Source organism: Chamaea fasciata, unplaced genomic scaffold, assembly GCF_029207755.1.
Source record: "Chamaea fasciata isolate MVZ Bird 193981 ecotype frontalis unplaced genomic scaffold, bChaFas1.0.hap1 SCAF_6, whole genome shotgun sequence".
Lineage (NCBI taxonomy): Eukaryota > Metazoa > Chordata > Aves > Passeriformes > Sylviidae > Chamaea > Chamaea fasciata.
This window is the reverse complement of record NW_027094091.1, coordinates 67956381-67976805: the sequence shown is the minus strand read 5'-3', so window position 1 is coordinate 67976805 and position 20425 is coordinate 67956381. Positions and strand designations below refer to the sequence as shown.

Genomic DNA, 20425 nt, shown 5'->3' with positions numbered 1-20425 from the left:
GAATAAAAGAACTTGGAAAGTGAGGTTTTTGAGGCACAGAACAGGGTGTAGTTCCAGATACTATATGTAGTATTGTGGATACTTAAAAATATGAAATTTATTGTGTATATGTATTCTTGTTCCTTTTTTAAATGCGAATTTAAGAAAAGCTTAGGTTTTTGTACTACCCTATATTAAGAATTGTAACATGTTCACACAAGATGGGTCACTGTGTTGCTTCATATCATATAAGGCCTTTTCCAAAAAGGTTTTTATAAGATTATACATAGTTTGGGAATGCCTTGTAGCGCCTACTGAGGTAAATGTCCTGCTGATACCTGCCCCACACCTGTGCCCGTGCAGGAGCACCTCTCGCAAGAAAGCCACGGGCTTTGCTGCTGTGCACCAGCTGTTCACTGAGCGCTGGCCAACGACACCCACCAACAGGAGTGTCACTGGCACCACCACAGAGAGAAACATTGACTTTGAGCTTGATATCAGGGTTGAAATCGATTGTGGGAAGTGTGTGCTGCATCCCACAATGCTCCAGCAAGAGCACGACGACATCAGTTTGCGAAGGTAAGAAATGCGTGTGTTAGTTCCTTACCAGCACTTCATTTTTAGTAGTTATCACTGCTTAATAACAGCACCATAAGTTGCAATTGTTCTGGCCCAGTGTGACACAGGACATTACGTTAATAACATGAGTATATTTATTTCAGGAGCTATGATCGGAGTTCCAGGAGTTTGGATCAAGAGTCTCCTTCAAAAAAGAAGAAATTTCAAACTAATTATGCATCTACTACTCACTTACTTGCTGGCAAGAAAGTGCCATCATCTCTACAGACAAAATCCAGTGATGTGGAAACAACAGTGTTTTATATTCCTGGGGTGGATGTAAAGGTAAAATGAAGGGATAACTCAGCGGGGAGGCAGTGACAATGTTTTTTCTCCAACTCAGTCAAACTGTACACTCCCTTGGTTTTTTAATCATTGTTTCTACATCCGAGCATGAAAGGGTCTCAGCAGAAATGTCCTTGTATTTTGTGATTTGAAATCCTAATGGAGTAAGAACAGGGAAAAATCTCTCACTGCTGAAGGAAGACTTCATGCAATTCAGTTGAGGCAAGGCCATAAATCAAATGCTCCTCACTTGATATAGCTTGGCCTTTTCTAGTCTTTCAATGTGGAAGGGCTGTGTGTATCCATGTCCAGTATTCCAGGCTGCCTTCTGGGATAACAGTTATACCTCAAGTTCTGCCTGCTGCTTTTAGTCAAATTCAGAAATAACTACACATTCTCTACAACTTTTGTTATGTTCTGTGTTTTCAGTAATAGTCTACTGTGCACACAGAGGAGGTGTGAAATCTTGGAATATCTTACTTTGATTTTTTTATGCCAGTTTCTGTATGCCTGTGTTCAGCAGTTGAACAGTTCCACCACACATTAAGACAGAAAGGAGGCTGTGTGCACAGGTGGCCCACGATGCATGTGATGTAACAGAGATAGAAACAAGGTTTAGACACTCTTCCTAAATAATAAATTTCCTGTTTCTCTGTGTTTTGTTGATTTTTTAAAATAGTTTATTAATTTATCTCTTTTTTTTTTGTACTAATTTTTCAGGTCTTTTTGTGTATAGGATGTGTATTGGAATGTAATGTACCTTACAATGATATTGCTGTAAATAATGAGAGGAAACAAATTTTGGAGGGAAAGCGTGACACCAAATGGCTGTAGAGAAATCAAGTTCTTCATGTGAAATAACTCGATCTTGCTTTGCTTTCCAGTTGCACTACAACTCCAAGACTCTAAAGACTGAATCGCCAAACACTTCTCGAGGATCCTCTTTGCCACGCACCCTTTCCAAAGAGTCCAAGCTGTATGGTATGAAAGATACTGCCACATCTCCTCCTCTCTCTAGCACTATCCACAGCAAGACTAACACCTTACTTCCTCCCCAACCCCCACCCATCCCATCAGGTACTTACAGACAAACTTTCTGAACCTTTCATGGATATATTTTTCCTTGGTGTAATCTACTGCCTTTAGATCTGGCTGCACCTTACCTGGAGCACTGTATTTATGCAGGCTTGACTTTGGCTGCAGAAACCTGACCCCAGAAGCAAGAATGCAGTTCATGAAGCTGCATTTTTAGGCAATGTTTGCCAAACCAGTATCAGTAATATTTTTGTCATAGTCACCATATCCCAGTGTTGGACTGTTACTGCCTTCTCCTAGTTTTCATTTAACAAAAGAATATTGATAAGTGTAAGTATCTGTAAATATCTCACCCATTGAAGGCCTTTAAATAGCCATGATTTGAAGTCAGATGAGCTCTAATAGAAGCTTTGTTTTGTCTCCAGTGATTCCTGTTTTCAAGCAGGAGGCTGTTATCTCATGTCAGATCCAGAGGCATGTAGATTTCATCTCAAATTTTTGAGACATTCACTCTTCTCTCCTTGGGTGTTTTGTCAGAACTTGGTCACCAAGTAAAATGAATAACTGGAAGTTGGGCTTGTGGGTTTTGCCTTATAAAATCACCAGAGATGCTGGGAGAGAACAGTGAAATGGGGATATCTTCCTCAATTCTCCATGCTGTTGAACCATTAGCTCTTACTCCTTTAGGTGGCCATCCTCTTTATGATGACCAGATGTTGTGTAGTGGTTTAGAAGTGCTACTTCACTTTTGTTCTCTGTCTTCCTTCTACTCTTTGCCTTTGAATTCTTATCACATCATGTCCAGGTACTGAGTCTTGCTGGTTAAATGTCTGTAAGCTCTGCATTTGGTGTGGAAATTGCACTTGTATGATAATATAAATGCCTCTCCAGACTAGAGATTGGCTTGTAATTGCTTTATTTCTTTATGCATCATATTTCTATAAGTATTTATTAGTCCTGAATGGTTTTGAAACACATTTATTGTTGTCTATACTGTTTTTTTATAATAGTACTTTTCCTCTGGAATGGAGACCAACTTGTTGTATTGTCTTTGGTTTCCAGTAAAAGTAAGATAGGACAATGTAGTCAGAGACATGGGGCAGAATAGTTTGCACAGAATGAAAAGTCAGTGTTTTTTTTTTTTTTATTAGGAAATGAAAGGATTTTTAATGTCTGTGTTAGTAATTAATATTTATATTTTTCTTGGAGAATTTTAAATCTATGTCTCCACTGATGTATATTCATTCTAATAGCTATATGGCATAGAGACAGTAAGTGAGCGGTACTAATATCTTCTCTGCATATTAATATTTTGATGAGCATGGATTCAAGATTCCTCTTCTACAAATTTAAAAGACAATAACATTTTTATTAGTTTATACTCTGGCTAGTTCCAAGCTTTCAAAAATTATGGTTTAGAATCTTTAGTCTTTCTTTGCATAAATATAGTAGGACTTGCCTTTTGCAGTTTTAATTTTTTGATGTATTTTCTGTATTTAAACTGACATTCTTTCCAGACTTGAGCATTTATTTTTCCTAATACCACGTTCATTTCCAGTCAACTGCTGCTACTTTGCACTGGGTATTTGGAGGAGACTGTCTGTGTTTGCTTTCAGTGCTAGCTTCTAAAAAGTTAGGTGTTGACAATGACAACAGAGTGCCTGGTCGAGAACATGAGCAATGGAATTACTACGATTAAGCCTTACAGACTAATGGTTATTTTTGCAAAGTGAAAGCTTAATGACTTTATTTGTTCTAGCAGACTTGATCTAGATCTCTTCAGATGATAGAGGAAATCAGTAGGCACAGCTTGATAAGTTATGAAATGTCTTCTAATATTTATCAGTTACTGCTTAATGGTATTGGCTTAGACAAATGAATCTTCTCAATGTTGCAGCCAAAGGGAAAGGAAGTGGTGGAGTGAAAACTGCTAAACTCTACGCGTGGGTTGCGCTCCAGTCACTGCCAGAGGAGATGGTGATCAGCCCCTGCCTCCTGGACTTCCTGGAGAAAGCCCTTGAAACCATTCCCATCACACCCATTGAAAGGAATTACACAGGTCAGTTGCATAATTGTATTCTGGCACTCTGTGCTTTTTTGGTATTGAGCTGCTTTTCCCTTCAAATTCCACTTTCTAATGAGTTCTTGTACTTGTTAAAAGCTGTTAGTTCCCAGGATGAAGACATGGGACAGTTTGATATACAAGATCCCTTAGAAGAGTCCACAACATCCTTGGTGTCATCCTCAACATCAGCATATTCCTCCTTCCCTGTAGACGTGGTGGTTTATGTACGAGTCCAGGTGAGGTTTTAACTCAACATTCAGGGTAGTAACCGGCTTTAGTCACTGTGTTCTAAACAATCCATGCTTCTAAGTTTGATTTTTAAAGAATAAAAACTCTTTAAAAACTTCTTAAAGAATAAAAACTCAAGTGTCCGTTCTGAATGCTTTATTTTCTTTCTGCCTATCAGCCCTCTCAAATCAAGTTCAGCTGCTTGCCGGTGTCCAGAGTTGAATGTATGCTGAAGTTGCCTTCCTTGGATCTTGTTTTCTCTTCCAACCGAGGAGAACTGGAAACTTTAGGCACAACATACCCATCAGAAAGTGTGTCTATTGGTGGCAGTACTTCGCAGAGTGGCTCAAAGAATTCAGCTAGTAAATCTGGAGCACCAGGTAATATGTGTGTGAATGTTGATTCTATACACAGAATATTTAAGCTATATTGCTGCTAGAGGGCACAATTTGAAGTGCATTTGGTCTGTTTAATACTGCTGTTAACATTAAGTATTATTTCATGTTTGAAAATGCTTTCAAAATCTGATTTTCGCCCCAAAAAAATGACTCCAGGTTCATCGCCTGGCCTCGGCAGCCCTTTGGGCAGGACGAGGCACAGCAGCAGTCAGTCAGATCTGACAACTTCCAGCAGCAGCTCTTCAGGCCTGAGCTTTACTGCCTGCATGTCCGACTTCTCCCTCTACGTGTTCCACCCCTACGGAGCTGGAAAACAAAAATCAGCTGTTACTGTGCTAACCCCCGGATCAGGAGCCTTGGGTACGGAGCAAGGTTTTGCTTGCTTTTATGAACATTATTCAAGTATGGTACGGGTTTCTGAACTGCAGATTTGAAAGGATCACAGAAGATGAAAATGTTTCCTTCCTGCTTCTAGGGAACGTGGATGAGGAGCCAACTTCAGTCACTGGCCGTAAGGACTCCTTGAGCATCAACCTGGAGTTTGTGAAAGTCAGCCTGTCACGGATCAGGCGTTCGGGAGGCTCCTCCTTTTTTGAGAGTCAGTCTGCAAGCAAAGCTACCAGCAAGATAGACACCACATTGATCAACATATCTGGTAAATGCTTCTTTCATTTTAATCCCAGCTAATTGGAGAACTGCTGTTCCATTGGTGGACTTTACTCTTGGCAGCTTTTTTTTGGTAAGATCTGTGCACTTATTTTCTGCCCTGCACATGGGATCCTGACTTACTGAGCAAACAGCAGTGTGGTTGTGACTGATCTGCCATTAAAATCCTCCCATGAGGTGTCTGAGGCACATGCAACACAAGGAGGACTCGGTCTGTATTCCTGGGTTCCATCATGTCTTTGTGAAATGCATTTGTATCTAATGTTTGGACTTGGAGAAATGGCAGCAACTCAGGAAAACTATTTTTTCCTGACAGCAGAGACAGTACTACTAGGTGAAAAGAGAATTTGGCTTGGTTTATTACTGGGAATTTACAACTGTGTGCATGTGCTTTTTCAGCTGTCTGTGACATAGGATCTGCTTCTTTCAAATATGACATGCGCCGCCTCAGTGAGATCCTGGCCTTCCCCAGGGCTTGGTACAGGAGAAGCATTGCTAGAAGGCTTTTCCTGGGTGATCAAACAATAAATCTGCCAGGTAGGAGACTGCTGCTTATCACAAAAAAACATGTTACATGAAAGGTTACAGTAGGAATTTTTTAAGCATTTATGACCTGTGTTACGTCACTAAATAGATGTAAATGTGTTATGATTTACTCCATATGCAGTCACTCAGAGACATTTGATAGGAAATCCTAGATGGAGGAAGTGAAAAATTGTTAATGTAGGTTACTGAATAATTTAAAGACCATATTCCAAGGCCAGGTTGGATGGGACCCTGAGCAATCCAGTCTAATAAATGGCACCCCTGCCCATGGCAGGGTTGGAGCCAGATGATATTTAAGGTCCCTTCCCAAACCATTCTATAGTTCTATGATACATAAACAAAAACAGTAGAGAACTTTTAGTTATGTTAAATGAAATACATTTGGACACTCCCCCAATACTTCTTAGTATACTTGAGGATATGGTCAGACACAAATGAAATAGTTTTTCTGTATTTCCTATGCTGCTTTTTCTCCAGTAGCATCAGGCCCTGGCACACCCGATTCAATTGAAGGAGTGAGCCAGCACCTTTCTCCTGAATCCTCAAGGAAAGCATACTGCAGGACATGGGAGCAGCCCTGCCAGTCTGCTTCCTTCACTCACATGGCACAGTCACCCAATGTTTTCAGCGAGCACAGTGCCAGCAGCAGTATGTCCCCTGGGACAGCATCTCACAGCCTCAAGTCTCCAGCTGTCACAAGATCCAGGAGTGTGTCTGACTCCTCAGTGCCTCAGAGAGGTGAGTAGATAATGACTTTTTTCTTTTTTAGGTATTTCCATCAGTTGTATGAAAGAAGTATGTCATTACCGCTTTGAAAATACTTTTTTCCACGGTGCCTGGCACTGGAGAGTCAATGGCTTAGAGAAGGGAAAATGCCTAAAATGGATGAAAGAAAGCTGTTAGCATATTTTCCATAAAGTTCCCCTGTGTGTGAGTCAATTTCTGTGACAGCTAAAGCAATGCATATTGCAGATCCTCAAGTTCTCACTTACCTCATGGATTTGTGCTCCTTATAAATATTGTGCTTGTCGGTCCTTTTGTAATATTCAAAATGGATGTATTCTGCCAGTTTTTCCCAGCATGTGGAATAATTTAAATTTTTGTCTACTTTTTTTTTTTTTCTGTTTAGATAGTCTCTCAAAAACATCAACTCCATTCAATAAATCAAATAAAGCTGGAAGCCAGCAAGGGACACCATGGGAAACACTGGTTGTGTTTGCTATGAACCTAAAACAATTAAATGTTCAAATGAATATGAGCAATGTAATGGGCAATACTACGTAAGTATAAAATATGATCAAGCATGTTTTAACAGAGGCAGTGTTTTGGGGGCAAAAAACCAATTTTTTTCTCTGCACTTTGTTAACAGTCTGTTGTCTTTTAGCTTTAAAATCCTACCCTTTTCAGTTTTGAACTGAGAATCCCTTCATGACTACTGTAGTTGGTTAGTCCTGAAGTCACATATGCCTAAACCACATTATTTACTGCTTTCCAGTAGATAATATTCAGTTTCTCTTTTGATAACCTGAAAAGTTGTTGTCTATTTTCACCTCTGTTCTAGGTGGACCACCAGTGGTTTGAAAAGTCAGGGCCGTCTGTCTGTGGGAAGCAGCAGAGATCGGGAAATCAGCATGTCTGTGGGCTTGGGAAGATCCCAGTTGGACTCCAGAGGGGGAGTTGTTGGAGGTACCATAGATGTTAACACCCTGGAGATGGTGGGTAAGTTGGAAAGCCTCCTGCTGTTAGCATATGCTCCAGTCAATAAAGGTGATATCACTGGAAAAACTGATTTTCATCTCTTTTATTTCTGTATTTCTATATTGCTTTGGTTCTATTTCAGCTCATATTTCTGAACACCCAAACCAACAGCCCAATCATAAAATTGAAATTACCATGGGTTCTACTGAAGCACGTGTTGACTATATGGGATCCAGTATCCTAATGGGAATCTTCAGTAATGCTGATCTTAAACTGCAGGATGAATGGAAAATTAATCTCTATAATAATCTGGACTCGAGCATGACTGATAAAAGGTAATAATGTTTCCTGTGTTTAAAACGTATGATATTTGATAATGTCAAATGTCTTCTGTCCAATACTGCTAACCAGAAATGTAAGTGTCTGCTAGAATGCAAAGGGTTCATTGTTTGGTTTTGTTGTTTTTTGGTTTTTTGTTTTTTGGTTTTTTGTTTTTTTTTTTTTTTTAAATTATCGGTAGGAAATATATTAACTGCTAATTTTCTTGCTGTTTTTAATATGTAGTGAAATATTTGTCCATGGGGACTTGAAATGGGATATCTTCCAAGTGATGATTTCAAGGTCAACTACGCCAGACCTGATAAAAATAGGAATGAAACTCCAGGAGTTCTTCACTCAGCAGTTTGATACAAGCAAGCGAGCTCTGTCCACCTGGGGGCCTGTTCCTTATCTCCCTCCCAAGACAGTGGCAAACAACCTAGAGAGAAGCTCACACGAGCAATGTAAGTGCTACCAAAAAAGTAACTTAATTCCCAATTAGGATGTTGTAATTGCAAAAATTACCTAAGAGAGAGTGTCAGTGAAATAGATAAGAAAATATTACTCATAATTCCCTGCTTTACCAAAAATATAAATATTTGTTGTTTGTGTTTGCTCTGCAGTGTTGGATGCGGCCCATCATCGCCACTGGCCAGGAGTTCTGAAGGTGGTATCTGGGTGCCACATATCCCTGTTCCAGATGCCGCTGCCAGAAGATGGGATGCAGTTTGGAGGATCCATGAGCCTGCATGGGAACCATATGACCCTGGCTTGTTTTCATGGACCTAATTTCCGCTCAAAATCATGGGCCTTATTTCACCTGGAAGAGCCCAATATTGCATTTTGGACAGAAGCCCAGAAAGTTTTGGAAGATGGTAATTTAAACTGTTTACTCATTTCTCTAAATTTCTTTAAATGAGTTTTTAATAAAGTTAAAGTTAAATTACATAAGAAGAAATAAAAAAAATATTCTTTGTCTGAATCAAGAATATTTCCCAAAAATATACCACTTATCTAAAAAGAATCTGTTCCTCCCACATCTTTACCACAACTTGCTTTATCTGTGGAATGATGCAAAGTACATTTTCAAATGTATTGGATATATCCCTGATAATGAGCCTACCAAGTGGATTGCCTGGCTTTTTAATTGTGTGTGTGTGTGTATTTGTGTCATCCTTTCTTAGCTGTATGATGAATTTTGATGATCTTATTGCTTATATTTGTCCTTAACATTGTGAAGTTTTATTGTCTGTAGGTGCTGAGGATTTAATTTCTCTGTTGTTTTCAAGTTTTATACCAGGTTTTATTCCACTAGCACACTAATTATTCATATTAAATACCTGTAGGAGAATGAGAAAAAATTCCAGTACCCTCACTGAGCTGCTTTTACTTCCTTTTTCCTCTCCCACCCCACGTTGCCCACACCTTCACTGCAGGTACCAGTGAACACTCCACATACATTGTTCAAACCCTGGACTTTCATTTGGGCCATAACACCATGGTCACCAAGCCCTGTGGGGCCCTGGAAAGCCCCATGGCCACGATCACAAAGATAACACGGCGCCGCCACGAAAATCCCCCCCACGGAGTTGCCAGTGTGAAGGAGTGGTTCAATTATGTGACAGCTACGAGGAATGAAGGTTAGAGTCAGGTTCATTCAGTCTGGGGATTGATCTGCTTGCAGATGGAGCTGTTGAAAAGCTGCTAAATCTCAAGTGGATAAACAACAAATTTGATTGACCTTTTCTAGCCATGCTTTTGGGAGCAGAATAAAAGATAAAATTTTCTCAATAATCATACAGCAACAGTTTTACAAGTGACTCTTCTTAATTTTTTTTTTTTTTTGCCTTGTCATGGTTTAACATCTCCCATTCTTCCTGTAGAGTTGAACCTGCTTCGGAATGTTGATGCCAACAACCCAGAGAGCAGCACAACAGTGAAAAGCTCAAGCTTGTTAAGTGGCTTCAGAGGTGGCTCCAGTTACAACCATGAAACTGAAACCATCTTTGCATTGCCAAGGATGCAGCTGGATTTTAAATCTATCCATGTTCAAGAGCCCCAAGAGCCTTCATTACAAGGTACGGTAAAAACATAATTTGGTTCTTCTTGGTCAAAAACTGCTTCTTGCAAATTAGGAGTTAAAGGCAAAGGTAGTGTAGCTACATTGGCTGTTTTCATAGGGTTGGTTTCCTTGTATTTATTAAAATGTCAGCTGTGGTCCTTCCTCTCAAGAGTTGCTGGTTCAATGAAAGAAATACTATTTTCAAATCATCTGCATTCAGATTCTGTGAACTTTTAGATTTACTGTATATACTTGTGTATTAATACTATTTTTATCTGACTGTAGATACAAATGTTAAACCAAAGGTGGAGTGCAGTGTAGTAACTGAATTTACAGACCATATCTGTGTGACTATGGATGCTGAACTGATCATGTTTCTGCATGACTTGGTGTCTGCTTATCTAAAAGAAAAAGAAAAAGGTGAGTTGCTGTTCATGAAGTAACACTTGTCAATCTTGACAATCTGCAGTTGTCAGATTATTTGACAGTAAATGCTCCTAAACCATAATCGTGCTCCTATTTTGACGCCTTGTGTTTAGCTTTCTTTTCATAAGACAGTAAAGGCAGACGAAAACTTTCGTAAAGCTTTATTATTGTTACTGCAATACTTTCATCAGTGGAGTCCTTTCAAAACACGCATTTTTCTGATTTCAGAACGATTTACTATTCTACCTCAATGTGTTCAGTTGCAGCATTCACATTTGGCATGCCTTAAGCAGTATGTGGCATTTTGCAGAAATTCTGGAAACATGAGGTGGTTCTCTTCCTGTTGAGACTCGTGCTTTTGTTTTATTTAAACTGTGTACAAAAAGAATCCGAGTGAGCTGCTCGTGACTGACTGGTGTTCTTCCTTTCTTCCCTTTGCAGCAATTTTTCCTCCTCGCATTTTGGCTGCTCGTCCAGGGCAGAAAAACTCTGTTGGTGTCCTTGAGGACAGCTCCACTGACAAAGAGGCAGAGGAAAGCATTACCTACACTACAGTTGACTGGAGGGAGTTTATGTGCAATACTTGGCATTTGGAACCCACGCTCAGGTCAGAAGCACCTTTCGCTGCAGTCTCTTTTTGGCTGTGCATTAACTTCTGGATTAGAATTTATGCAGATTAAAGGCATTGTTGGAGGCTCTTCTAACTTTAGAATACAGTAAACTTGAACTCATTAATTTCAGTCAGGTTTTCCACCTCCTTAAACATCCTCTTCCTTTGAGAGGATGTTCTATTGATCATCTTGAGTTTTATCTGTCTAGATCAAGTTCGAAACAATGCCTGTTAGATTTAAGTTGATCACAAGTAACACTGGGGAAAATGGATTTTTTTTGTATATACAAATGCCTGTTTGCTATATTTATATATTCGAGACTGAGTCTTCTGTTTATTGCTTTTTTAGATTAATATCCTGGACTGGGAGAAAAATTGATCCTGTTGGTGTTGACTACATCCTCCAAAAGCTGGGCTTTCATCATGCAAGGACTACTATCCCTAAGTGGCTGCAGCGTGGTGTCATGGATCCTTTGGACAAAGTTTTGTCAGTTCTTATAAAGAAACTTGGTACTGCACTACAGGATGAAAAGGAAAAGAAAGGAAAAGACAAAGAAGAATATTAAAAGTACAGTGTGACAACCCTAACTCCATTTGATTTTATCAAAGTGTTTTATTATATTTTAAGAACTTAAATATGGTTTAAAGAGAAACCTAACAGCTTTTTGCTACTCTATTTAAAACTTACATTGTGAGTAACTGTTTACTGTGGTACTTGATACCATTCTGTATTTGAAGTTATTGCATGATGATGATGATGACCAATGTATATTCTGTGAAGGAATAGCTGGAACACTGTAAATCTGCTCCTCAGCGTCCATTCTATGATGTGCAATATGATCCTGCATCTTTACAATACTTGCAGATTAACTGTGAATTTTCTTAAAATTTTACTTGCCATAACACAAACCCCTTGTTGATGTGACCAGTAATTGATTTGTCAATGTAGACTGGTGTAAATTATATATATATATATAACTTATGAAACTGTGATTGCCTTAGTGCTAAAAATCATGAAGTTTATTACACTTGTAATAAAATTTAACTACTGTACAGAACCTTTTTTTTTTTGTATTAATCAAGGAAGCTGAACAAGAAGGAGCGAGTGTTTTAAGCGTAACTTTGCTGAGTGTGATTTAAGCGAGGTAAAGCCCAGGTGCCAGGAGCTCGGGAAGCGCCGCCCCGACCAAGGAGCGGGGACGCGGCTGCTCCCGGTCCGTGACGGCTGTGGCGGCTTCGGGTGCCGCCTCTGCCCGGTGGGAGCGGCCCGGGAAGGCGTGCAGGCGCCTGGGAAGGCGAGCAGGGGCCCGGGAAGGCGAGCAGCCGCCTGGGAAGGGCTGTTGAAGCCGGGCGGTGGCCTCACTCCACCAGCTGCTCCCTCAGCTCCGCCCTCAGGCGCAGCTGCGGCTTCGCGCCTCGGCCGCGCCCGTCACGAACTGGCGGGAAGAGCTGCGCGGGGCCGCCCCGGCCCGGAGAGCCCGGCGGGACGACTCGGAGGTCGTCGCTTCAGGGCGGCTGGCACCTCCCCGGCTCCTCCCCCCTCGTGTGGCCTCGGGGTGCTCCGCCTGCCCGCGGAGTGAGCGCCGGGGAACCCTCCACTGCAGGACGAGGGAGGCGGGTGCGGGTGTCGAAGTCCCCAACTCCAGCTCGTCCTGGTAATTGAAGAGGGATCAGCTTTGCTCCTTTAGTTCGGCTCATTCCCTTAAGAGCAACTTGGGGAATTGGTGTGTCCTTGGAGGGGCAGAGCCGCGCTACGCGTGAGGGAAGGTGGCTTAACAAAAGGGAGAAGCGGGGGAGGACGGCGGGTCTGGGTTCTACCCCAGGCCTGGGCGGGTAGTGTCTGGGTGTTCTTGTGAAATAGCTCGACCAGGAGAACCGCAGCGTTTTTTGCAGGGTGTCTTTACTGCTGTAAGTGTGAAGTTTCTTTAGGTCGGTCTGAAATGGCGAGCAGCAATGGCTGCTTTGAGGGTGCAGCAATGCTCGCCTTCGATGACACACCCGAGAAGATTTTGCCACCCGAGGTTCTCACACAGCCAGTTTCAAAGGATCTCTCCAAGCCTGTGACTGCACGGCTGAATCCTCCACCTTCTGTGAGGTGCAGTGAACCAGGGGCGATGAAAAATCCAGGTATAGTATGCAGTTTATACACTGCGATTGGTGTCAATGCTATTGAAAGTAACTTCGCTTTTTATTATCTAATATTGCTGAATTTTCTTACGTGACTTCTTTAGCATCTCCTTAAATTTGTCCTTCCTCTTCTAAAGTCTTTTTGTGCTGGAAGCTTGTTAGCCATTTGTTGTAGGGTGGCCTGTGTAGTCTGCAGCATTACCTAACTATAAAGTTCAAGTAAAATGTTAAAAGTACTGCAGTTTAACAAAATACAGAATATGTTCTAATGCGTGAATTTTCATAAATAACATTGCGAAGGGTTTTAACTGCAGTTTGAGATGTCACAAGATGTCTTTGAGTACTTGTCCTGAGGTAAATGCACCTATTAAGACTCTTAAAAGCGCGGATTTCTGTTAGTTCTCGGCTGGGAAGTGATTATGTGTGGGTATATCACACCCCTGAAGCTGATGATTTAATCCATCCAGTGGTTGCTGAAACTTCGATGGTGTCTTAAAACAGCAAGTCCTGCTGCTGCGCAGCTTTGTGTGCAGAAAACACAGGTTCCACTGTTTGGTGTCTGCCATCAGCAACTTTGATTTGGTTGTTGATTTACAAGAGAGGGGAGGGGGGATATATGTTGTATATTTTTGTAATATCTGTCTATGTTGAGGTTACTGGATTTACCACAAGTAAAAGTTTTGATGCTTTTAAAAGAAGATGTACACACCATTTTGGAATTGCTATTGTTGCTAATGTAGGGTTCACTACAAAGAAGTAGTGCTCTACAGTAAATTTTGGGTTTTTTTTTTTGAAAAGCATTTATTGTAAGCAGATTTTCAGAGAGTGTGTTCAGTTCTCTCCTTAATTTTAAGGACCGTTTCTTTTTAAAACAGAGGACACCACCACACTTTCAGCCCTTCCCTCAGAGAAAGACCTGGATTTGATTAAAAGATACCAAAAAGGAGTGTTAAATTCGGTATCTGCCTTGCATATGTTTGCTAAAATACACGATCTGCGGCTTGAATTGAAAGAAACCAGTGTGCCAGGTAAATACTTCTGCTACCAAATTAAGTAGTATTTGCTCATGCTTGAGATTATCTGAGTTGATTTGATGGTGCTGGTACAGCTGAACCTTTTTACTGTTGATTGCACTACCACCGCCACGTGTGTTGGGTTTTAGCTGCCCTTTTGTTGCCTTCACAGCTGTTTCTCATGATGAGTTGCTACAGAAATAAATCTGGTGAATTATGTTTAATTATGGCTGTTACCAGAACTTTGTGAAAGAGTGCCTGAAGCGAAAGCCACCAAAATTTCTGGGGAGGTGTTAGGGATGACAGTTGAACTTTGCCAAAACTGTGGTTTTGTCTTGTATTTGTTTTAGGAATTAGGATGTGAAGCACCCTAAAATAGTTTTCACTGATTGCATCTGCTTTTTTCATCTCCTTTAAAGGTGATGTCATAAGGCCTTATTTTGCCTTTTGTGCCGTGATAAATGGTGTTTTCTACAAAACTGGGCTGGGAAAGAACAAGAAGGAATCTAAATCAAATGCAGCTAAACTGGCTCTTGCTGAGCTACTTAACTTGGAGAACACAGGGGCAAAGCCTTTTGAAGATTCAGGTAAATATTGTAGCCACACCCAATCACAACTTCAAATGCTTCGCTTAACAGTGTCCTATGCCAAATATCTGTGGCTTTATTAAATGCTGCAGCATCAGCCTCTGTCAGGTTTTTTGAATCCGTGGGGCAAGCCTATAGTTTGGTTCTGAAACTGGTTTTTATTTTGTTATTTTTCTGTTAAGAGTTACATCATCTGATGCCAGGAATACTGAAGGAATTAATTTGTTGCTGGTGCACTTGATTTGCTAATCACTAGGTACAGCAATGTGAAGTACATCTCAAATGGGTTTGAATTTTTATGATTAAAAGGGCTCCCCACTGTCATACTGCTCTCAACAGAGTTCAGTTGCCATAATATTTTGTCTTTTGAGTTTTGCTGTCTGAATCATTCTAAGCTTACAGAGACTTAAAAATCTGAAAATTCATAGAGAATTAGAAAGTTTGATTTCCTGGAAATAGTGTGAGATTCATGTTTAGAAATTAGGAATGTCCATTCCTCTTCAAAATGTTGTTAAATTTTTAGATTTTGCCTGTGTTCCTGCTGAGCTCCAACCTCTAGCAAATTCTGCTTATGTTTCAAGGACTGGTAAGGAATAGTCTTGTTTTTCCTCTGTTGATTCAAATTGCCCAGCAAATCATTTATTTTGAAAAATTTTTCATCCTTTAATACATTTAGTGATCTCTGTGTTGTTACTGTTGTTTTAAACATATTTGAAAGCTGTAAGAGCTAGTGATACTAGATTGGTTCTACAAAAGGGCACAACTTCAGAAAATTGCTTGAATTCAGTAAATTGCTCAAATTTCTATCACCAGTCCAGGTGATAGAGATAGCAACAGTATTCTCTGTCCTTACTTGAGCTAGTGTGCAGTAGGTGATCAAACTTGGGGCTGAAAGTGTTGTTATTATAGTGGATGATAAAAACATCAGGAATTCAGGTGGTTTTGAGCTTTTTTTTAATACTGAAGGTCTTCAGAATCCCAAAATTATGTGGGGTTGTGCTTATACCGTGCGTTCAGGGTTACAATTTGGCAAGTTGCTCGTGTCTGTTTCTTCCCCCTGCCTGCAAATTTGAAATCTTGATGGATTGTTCCATTTAGGAGGAGAACATATCTATCAAAAACTTCCACAAACGCTTGAGGAAGTGTTTAACCGCCTGACTACCCAGCACCCTGAGTACCAAAGCTGTGGCAGTTCCCTGGCTGCCTTCATCATTGAAAAGGGCAAGTCTGGTTTGATTGTGAATTTTGGGGTGTGAGAGACCTGTTCCCCCAGAGCACTGAGGGCGTGGGAGGAGCTTGGTGGGCAGCCAGGCCCAGTGAACCTGCCACCATCTCTGGTTTTAGGTGGGCAACATGAGGTGGTAGCTCTGGGGACAGGAGAATGCAACTACAGCCGGCGCTTCGAGTCCTGTGGGAGGCTCTTGCACGACAGCCATGCCATTGTCACTGCTAGGCGTTCCCTGCTCAGGTGAGAATGTCTCTGCAGAGCCTCCCCTTGCAGCCAGTTTGTCTCATTTTTTACCTCTGCACTTGAATTTTATACTCATGTAAACAAATAAATCATCTATAGCAACATAAACGTATATCTAGATTATGTATTGTGTAAAATGTGTAATTTATTGTTCTTTTAGGTATTTCTACAGGCACCTTCTGCTGTTCTATAACAAAAATCCAGCCAAGGCAGAGAGATCCATATTTTGCACAGCACCAGGCTCTAAGCTGCTTACCTTAAAGCAAAATATAACTTTCTCTCTCTACATGAACCAGCTTCCAAAAGGAACTGCTCAGATAAAATCAGAGGTGTAAGTACTATGGCATTTTCTGAGATATATAGTGAAAGGTGAATCTTTATTTTGTTTTGGGAACACTGATGTATAGGATAGTAGTGATAGCTATGAGATACAGCTCAATATGTTGATGCAAGAAATCTCTACATAGGTTATAGGATGAGCTTTTGTTTATTACAGATAATAACCTGTTAACTGCCTTCCCAAGATACTATTAAAATACTGTTAAATCATGAATTCTACCACTGAGCAAGTGGATGTAATCACTTAATGCCATTGTATGCACTTCAAGGTTGGAATACCAAAAGCCTTGAATTGAAACGAAGGGGAAAACTATTTTGCTTCAGAGCAACCATTGGTTTGTTTCCCTTACCTGTTGGATTGTATTTAAATATTTTGAATCACAGTGTGAGTTAGTTTTAAAGGCAACTTTAAGAACCATACAGCTGTTTTTTCACAAATAACTTCTGTTAGAGTGTGAGTAGACAAAAAGTGACAGCTTGTTTGCAGCTGGTCTTTTTAATGTGGGCACAGCTGGTGGCTAAGATTAGATTGAGTGGCTCTTTCCTGTTTAAATACTGATTTCAGTATTCTAGGCACTCAAGCAGCTCAATCTGGTGTTTCTTAGAATTACAGACATTGAAGATAATACAAGGCCTAGATCTACTGATTATTTTTTTCTGAGAAACAACATTAGATTGCACTGACTGTAATCTCTGATCACAGTGCTTTCTCACTGAAATCCATTCTCTTGTCCTGCCGTAGGCATCTCAGTCCCCAGTCTATATCTGCTTATGAAGCCAGTGAAGAACTGAGTCTGCATGTTGCTCTAGAAGGCAGGATTTACCTGGCTGTTTGCTGTCCCCCCAAGACTGTCAGAGTGATCAGCATGTCAGCTGGTGACAAACTGACCAAGTGGGAAGTGGTTGGTCTGCAGGGAGCCTTGCTGAGCCACTTCATCGAGCCTGTGTACATCAGCAACATTCTTGTGGGTATGTTCAGTGCAAATTCCAGGTGGGGGGTTTGTGAGTTTCCATATGCCAGTTTGATTGCATTTTACAAAGTGTGAGCTAAATCACGAGTTCTTCGAAGAATTACAGGATTGTTCCTTGAAGTGCAGTGGACCAAAGGGTATTTAGTAGGCAGTCAGTAATGCCATTAGATGTGAAGTGATGTGGGCAAACTTCTCAGCATATTTTCTAGTCTGAAAGGTTGAAGTTCTGTTTTAGTGGTGTCTTCTGCAGGGTACATAAGGAGTTGGTGAAAAGCAGTGGTTCAAGAAAGGAAAACATCCAGTGAAAATAAAGGTGCCTCTGGAGAAGAAAGTGGGGAATCATTTTTGTTCTGTGAATTGAATATCGGAACTGATCTTTACAAACATGAATTTTACGTGGAAAAAAATGACTATAGTAGATGAAGAGTGCAGAAATATCTGCATTTTTAACTTTTTTATTTGATGTACTTTCATATGACTTACCGTGTCCTGTTTACTAGGAAGTGGAAGTTGTAAGGATACAAAAGGACTGGACTTAACCATAAAGCAGCGTCTTGATGATGAACTTACTTCAAAGCTTCCCGTGCCTTACCTGGTCAACAGATCTCATATTTACTTGGTGAAAGCTGCATGGCCAATCCAAACAGATTTGAACCAGTGGTCTCTTAGTTTGAATTGGACATTGTCAAATGCATCCCTGGAGGTTGTGGATGGATTAAGTGGGAAAACCACTGAAAGGTCAGCATTTATCTTCATTTTGTTGGAAATGCTGGGTTCGTGCTGTTCATTGGAGTATTCAGTTTTTAAACTATGAGAGAAATTCTCTCCTGTATTAGCTGAAAGTGTCCTGTGATTAGGTGAAGTTTTAGAGATCTTGTAAGTTCACAGTGTGATACCAAGATACCAAACAAAGCTCTTCTCTGAGTGGAGATATCTGTAGCCCATTGCCAGTAGCAGTGTAAACGTTTCAGCTTTCACAATCCACAAAACTAACCAGAATTCTGATCGAGATGGATGCTAATTGAGATGAGTTCCATCGTGACAGTATTCACAAAGTGTTAGAAGGGAGGAAAAAATACCCCTGTGACGATGAGGGCAGTGTTCCTGCAGTGAGTTTGTTTCCTGAGTCCCTGTTGTCCTGCAGCTCCCCGTTCCGCAGCGGCACCTGCATGGCCAGCCGCCTTTGCAAGGCTGCCATGTTCAGCCGCTTCAGGATGCTCGCCAGGGAAGCAGGACGGGGGGATCTGCTCCAGTTTGCGACATACCACGAGGCAAAGGTGAGCTGACACCTTTGGCAGAGGTGTCATTTCGTACCGTGTTTGTGCTTGTGCTTCTATTGCATGTTGGTGGCAAAGAGCACAGATCTCTGTAACCATAACTCTTCAGGTTTTTTTCCACTGTTTTTTTTTTACAGGTTAAATCTCAATTGTACCAAGAAGCTAAAAGCTTGCTGCAGAACTACTTGGAGGAACACGGTTATGGACTGTGGATTGTGAAGTCTGCACACATTGAACAGTTCAGTGATTGATGGAGGTGGATTGAATGTTAAGTCAGTTTGAATGATCTGTTTCAGTAGATATAGTTCTGAGTAGTAAAATGTTCAACTTCGTTTGCTGTTGCAAGAAGAAAACAATTCCAGAACTGCTTCTTGTCAGTTTAAATGCAGTTATTAAACCACCTGTAACAGTTCAGTCTTTTCCCAAAATTGAAGTTTTCTCTTAGGTAAGAGTATCCAACAGCTTTGTAAATCTGTTCTGCCTTGCCACCCCAGTGCCCACCTCATTTCAGGTCCCTCACCCCTGTTCCTACGAATCTCCACCCCATGGAGTTAACGTGTTTTTTTCCTGATAGTTTCAGGATTTCTGTACATTGATTTCTTCTTTTTCCTCTCTTTCTCAATACTTCAAAAAAGAAAAGAAGAAAAAGTAAAAGCTGGATTTCTTTTTTTTTTAAAAAAACATATCAATGTGAGAGTCTTTCAGGAAAAAAAGGAATGAGCAACCTGAGTTTTGTTTAGTGTGAATTTGCCAAGTGGCTTATAGTTTGTTGTTCATGCTAGAAGAGTCAAAAAATAATTTTTATACTTCCAAATTTGAAACCTGGAATGACCAGCTGTTAGTCAACTGTTTAGTGACAGTTACTGCTCCTAGTAGTGGGTTTAAAGCATAATGCAGGTGTCAAAGCTGTAAATAAGAAAATAATGCAGTGTAGTACAGAAGTCACCAGAAACAAGGGGTTTTTTCAGCTTTTGTGGTTTGCCTCAAACCCCATCAATGTTAATGCTTATGGATGAGTTGGACTTTGCACCCTCAGATGACTTCATCGCTGCACTGACAAATCCATGTGAAATTGTCTGCGTACACAGTAAACTGGTGCCTGTCATATGGGGATTTACTTCCTTGTAAGTCCTGTTAAGAACATCGTAGCTTTGGGAGGGTGTTGTTAAGTGCCATGTTTGTAGGTGGTGTGGTGTTGTGAATAGTGGTGTGTTCAAGCTGGACAGTGCACTTGGATTATGTTCCATGATTTCTGTAGGTCATGCAAGAGTGGGGAGTTATACAGTGTTCTCATACATCAGGAGTAGAGAGGATAGTGCTGTAGTCATGTTTCACCTTCTTAGTGTTAGAGGATTCTCAAAGAAGCTCCTTCACCTGGTATTTTTTTTCCTTGATCTTCCAGCTAATATGTAGAGTCTTCTGTGTGGATGATCTTGCACTGATCTACAAGTTGTTGAAACTTGTTGTTACTACTTGCTCCTTGATTTTTTCTTGGCTAATGTGCTATCTTGTTTTCCATTACTGTCCCTTAACTTTGACGAGTTGTGTTTGGTTTATCGTGGCACATGTTCCAGAGTCTGCTTGTTCTGTCATGTTGTTGTGTAATGTTTCCTAAGAATGCTTGGGAACGGCCCTTGTATTCCAGGCTAGAGCACAATGTTTCCTTTCTGCAGGAGTGTTAAAAGTTCAATAAATGCCCTTGACGA

General features: G+C 40.7%; 2 protein-coding genes across 12 annotated transcripts in view; both read left to right on the top strand.

Annotated features, from left to right (window-relative positions):
- Positions 1 to 11992, top strand: part of BLTP1 (bridge-like lipid transfer protein family member 1) — an 87567-nt gene extending 75575 nt beyond the window's left edge. For 7 of the 11 annotated variants that reach the window (XM_066186698.1, XM_066186694.1, XM_066186695.1 and 4 more), the window contains 20 exons: positions 343 to 558; positions 702 to 882; positions 1767 to 1959; positions 3815 to 3976; positions 4079 to 4218; positions 4389 to 4590; positions 4765 to 4968; positions 5084 to 5263; positions 5674 to 5811; positions 6298 to 6558; positions 6950 to 7100; positions 7382 to 7539; positions 7661 to 7853; positions 8083 to 8300; positions 8460 to 8711; positions 9273 to 9476; positions 9720 to 9914; positions 10184 to 10318; positions 10766 to 10931; positions 11284 to 11992. In XM_066186698.1, coding sequence (XP_066042795.1) covers positions 343 to 558; positions 702 to 882; positions 1767 to 1959; positions 3815 to 3976; positions 4079 to 4218; positions 4389 to 4590; positions 4765 to 4968; positions 5084 to 5263; positions 5674 to 5811; positions 6298 to 6558; positions 6950 to 7100; positions 7382 to 7539; positions 7661 to 7853; positions 8083 to 8300; positions 8460 to 8711; positions 9273 to 9476; positions 9720 to 9914; positions 10184 to 10318; positions 10766 to 10931; positions 11284 to 11500 — 3766 coding nt within the window. In that variant the 3' untranslated portion in view covers positions 11501 to 11992. The remainder of the gene's footprint in view (positions 1 to 342; positions 559 to 701; positions 883 to 1766; positions 1960 to 3814; positions 3977 to 4078; positions 4219 to 4388; positions 4591 to 4764; positions 4969 to 5083; positions 5264 to 5673; positions 5812 to 6297; positions 6559 to 6949; positions 7101 to 7381; positions 7540 to 7660; positions 7854 to 8082; positions 8301 to 8459; positions 8712 to 9272; positions 9477 to 9719; positions 9915 to 10183; positions 10319 to 10765; positions 10932 to 11283) is intronic. The other 4 variants (XM_066186697.1, XM_066186693.1, XM_066186703.1 and 1 more) reach the window with 2 other exon arrangements.
- Positions 11993 to 12428: 436 nt separating this feature from the next.
- Positions 12429 to 20425, top strand: ADAD1 (adenosine deaminase domain containing 1). The gene is made up of 12 exons (XM_066185048.1): positions 12429 to 12589; positions 12864 to 13061; positions 13937 to 14089; positions 14494 to 14661; positions 15185 to 15247; positions 15760 to 15882; positions 16006 to 16129; positions 16293 to 16463; positions 17214 to 17440; positions 17943 to 18180; positions 18587 to 18719; positions 18857 to 20425. Exons 2-12 carry the CDS (start codon positions 12875 to 12877, stop codon positions 18968 to 18970), a joined length of 1701 nt encoding a protein of 566 aa, XP_066041145.1. The 5' UTR covers positions 12429 to 12589; positions 12864 to 12874; the 3' UTR covers positions 18971 to 20425.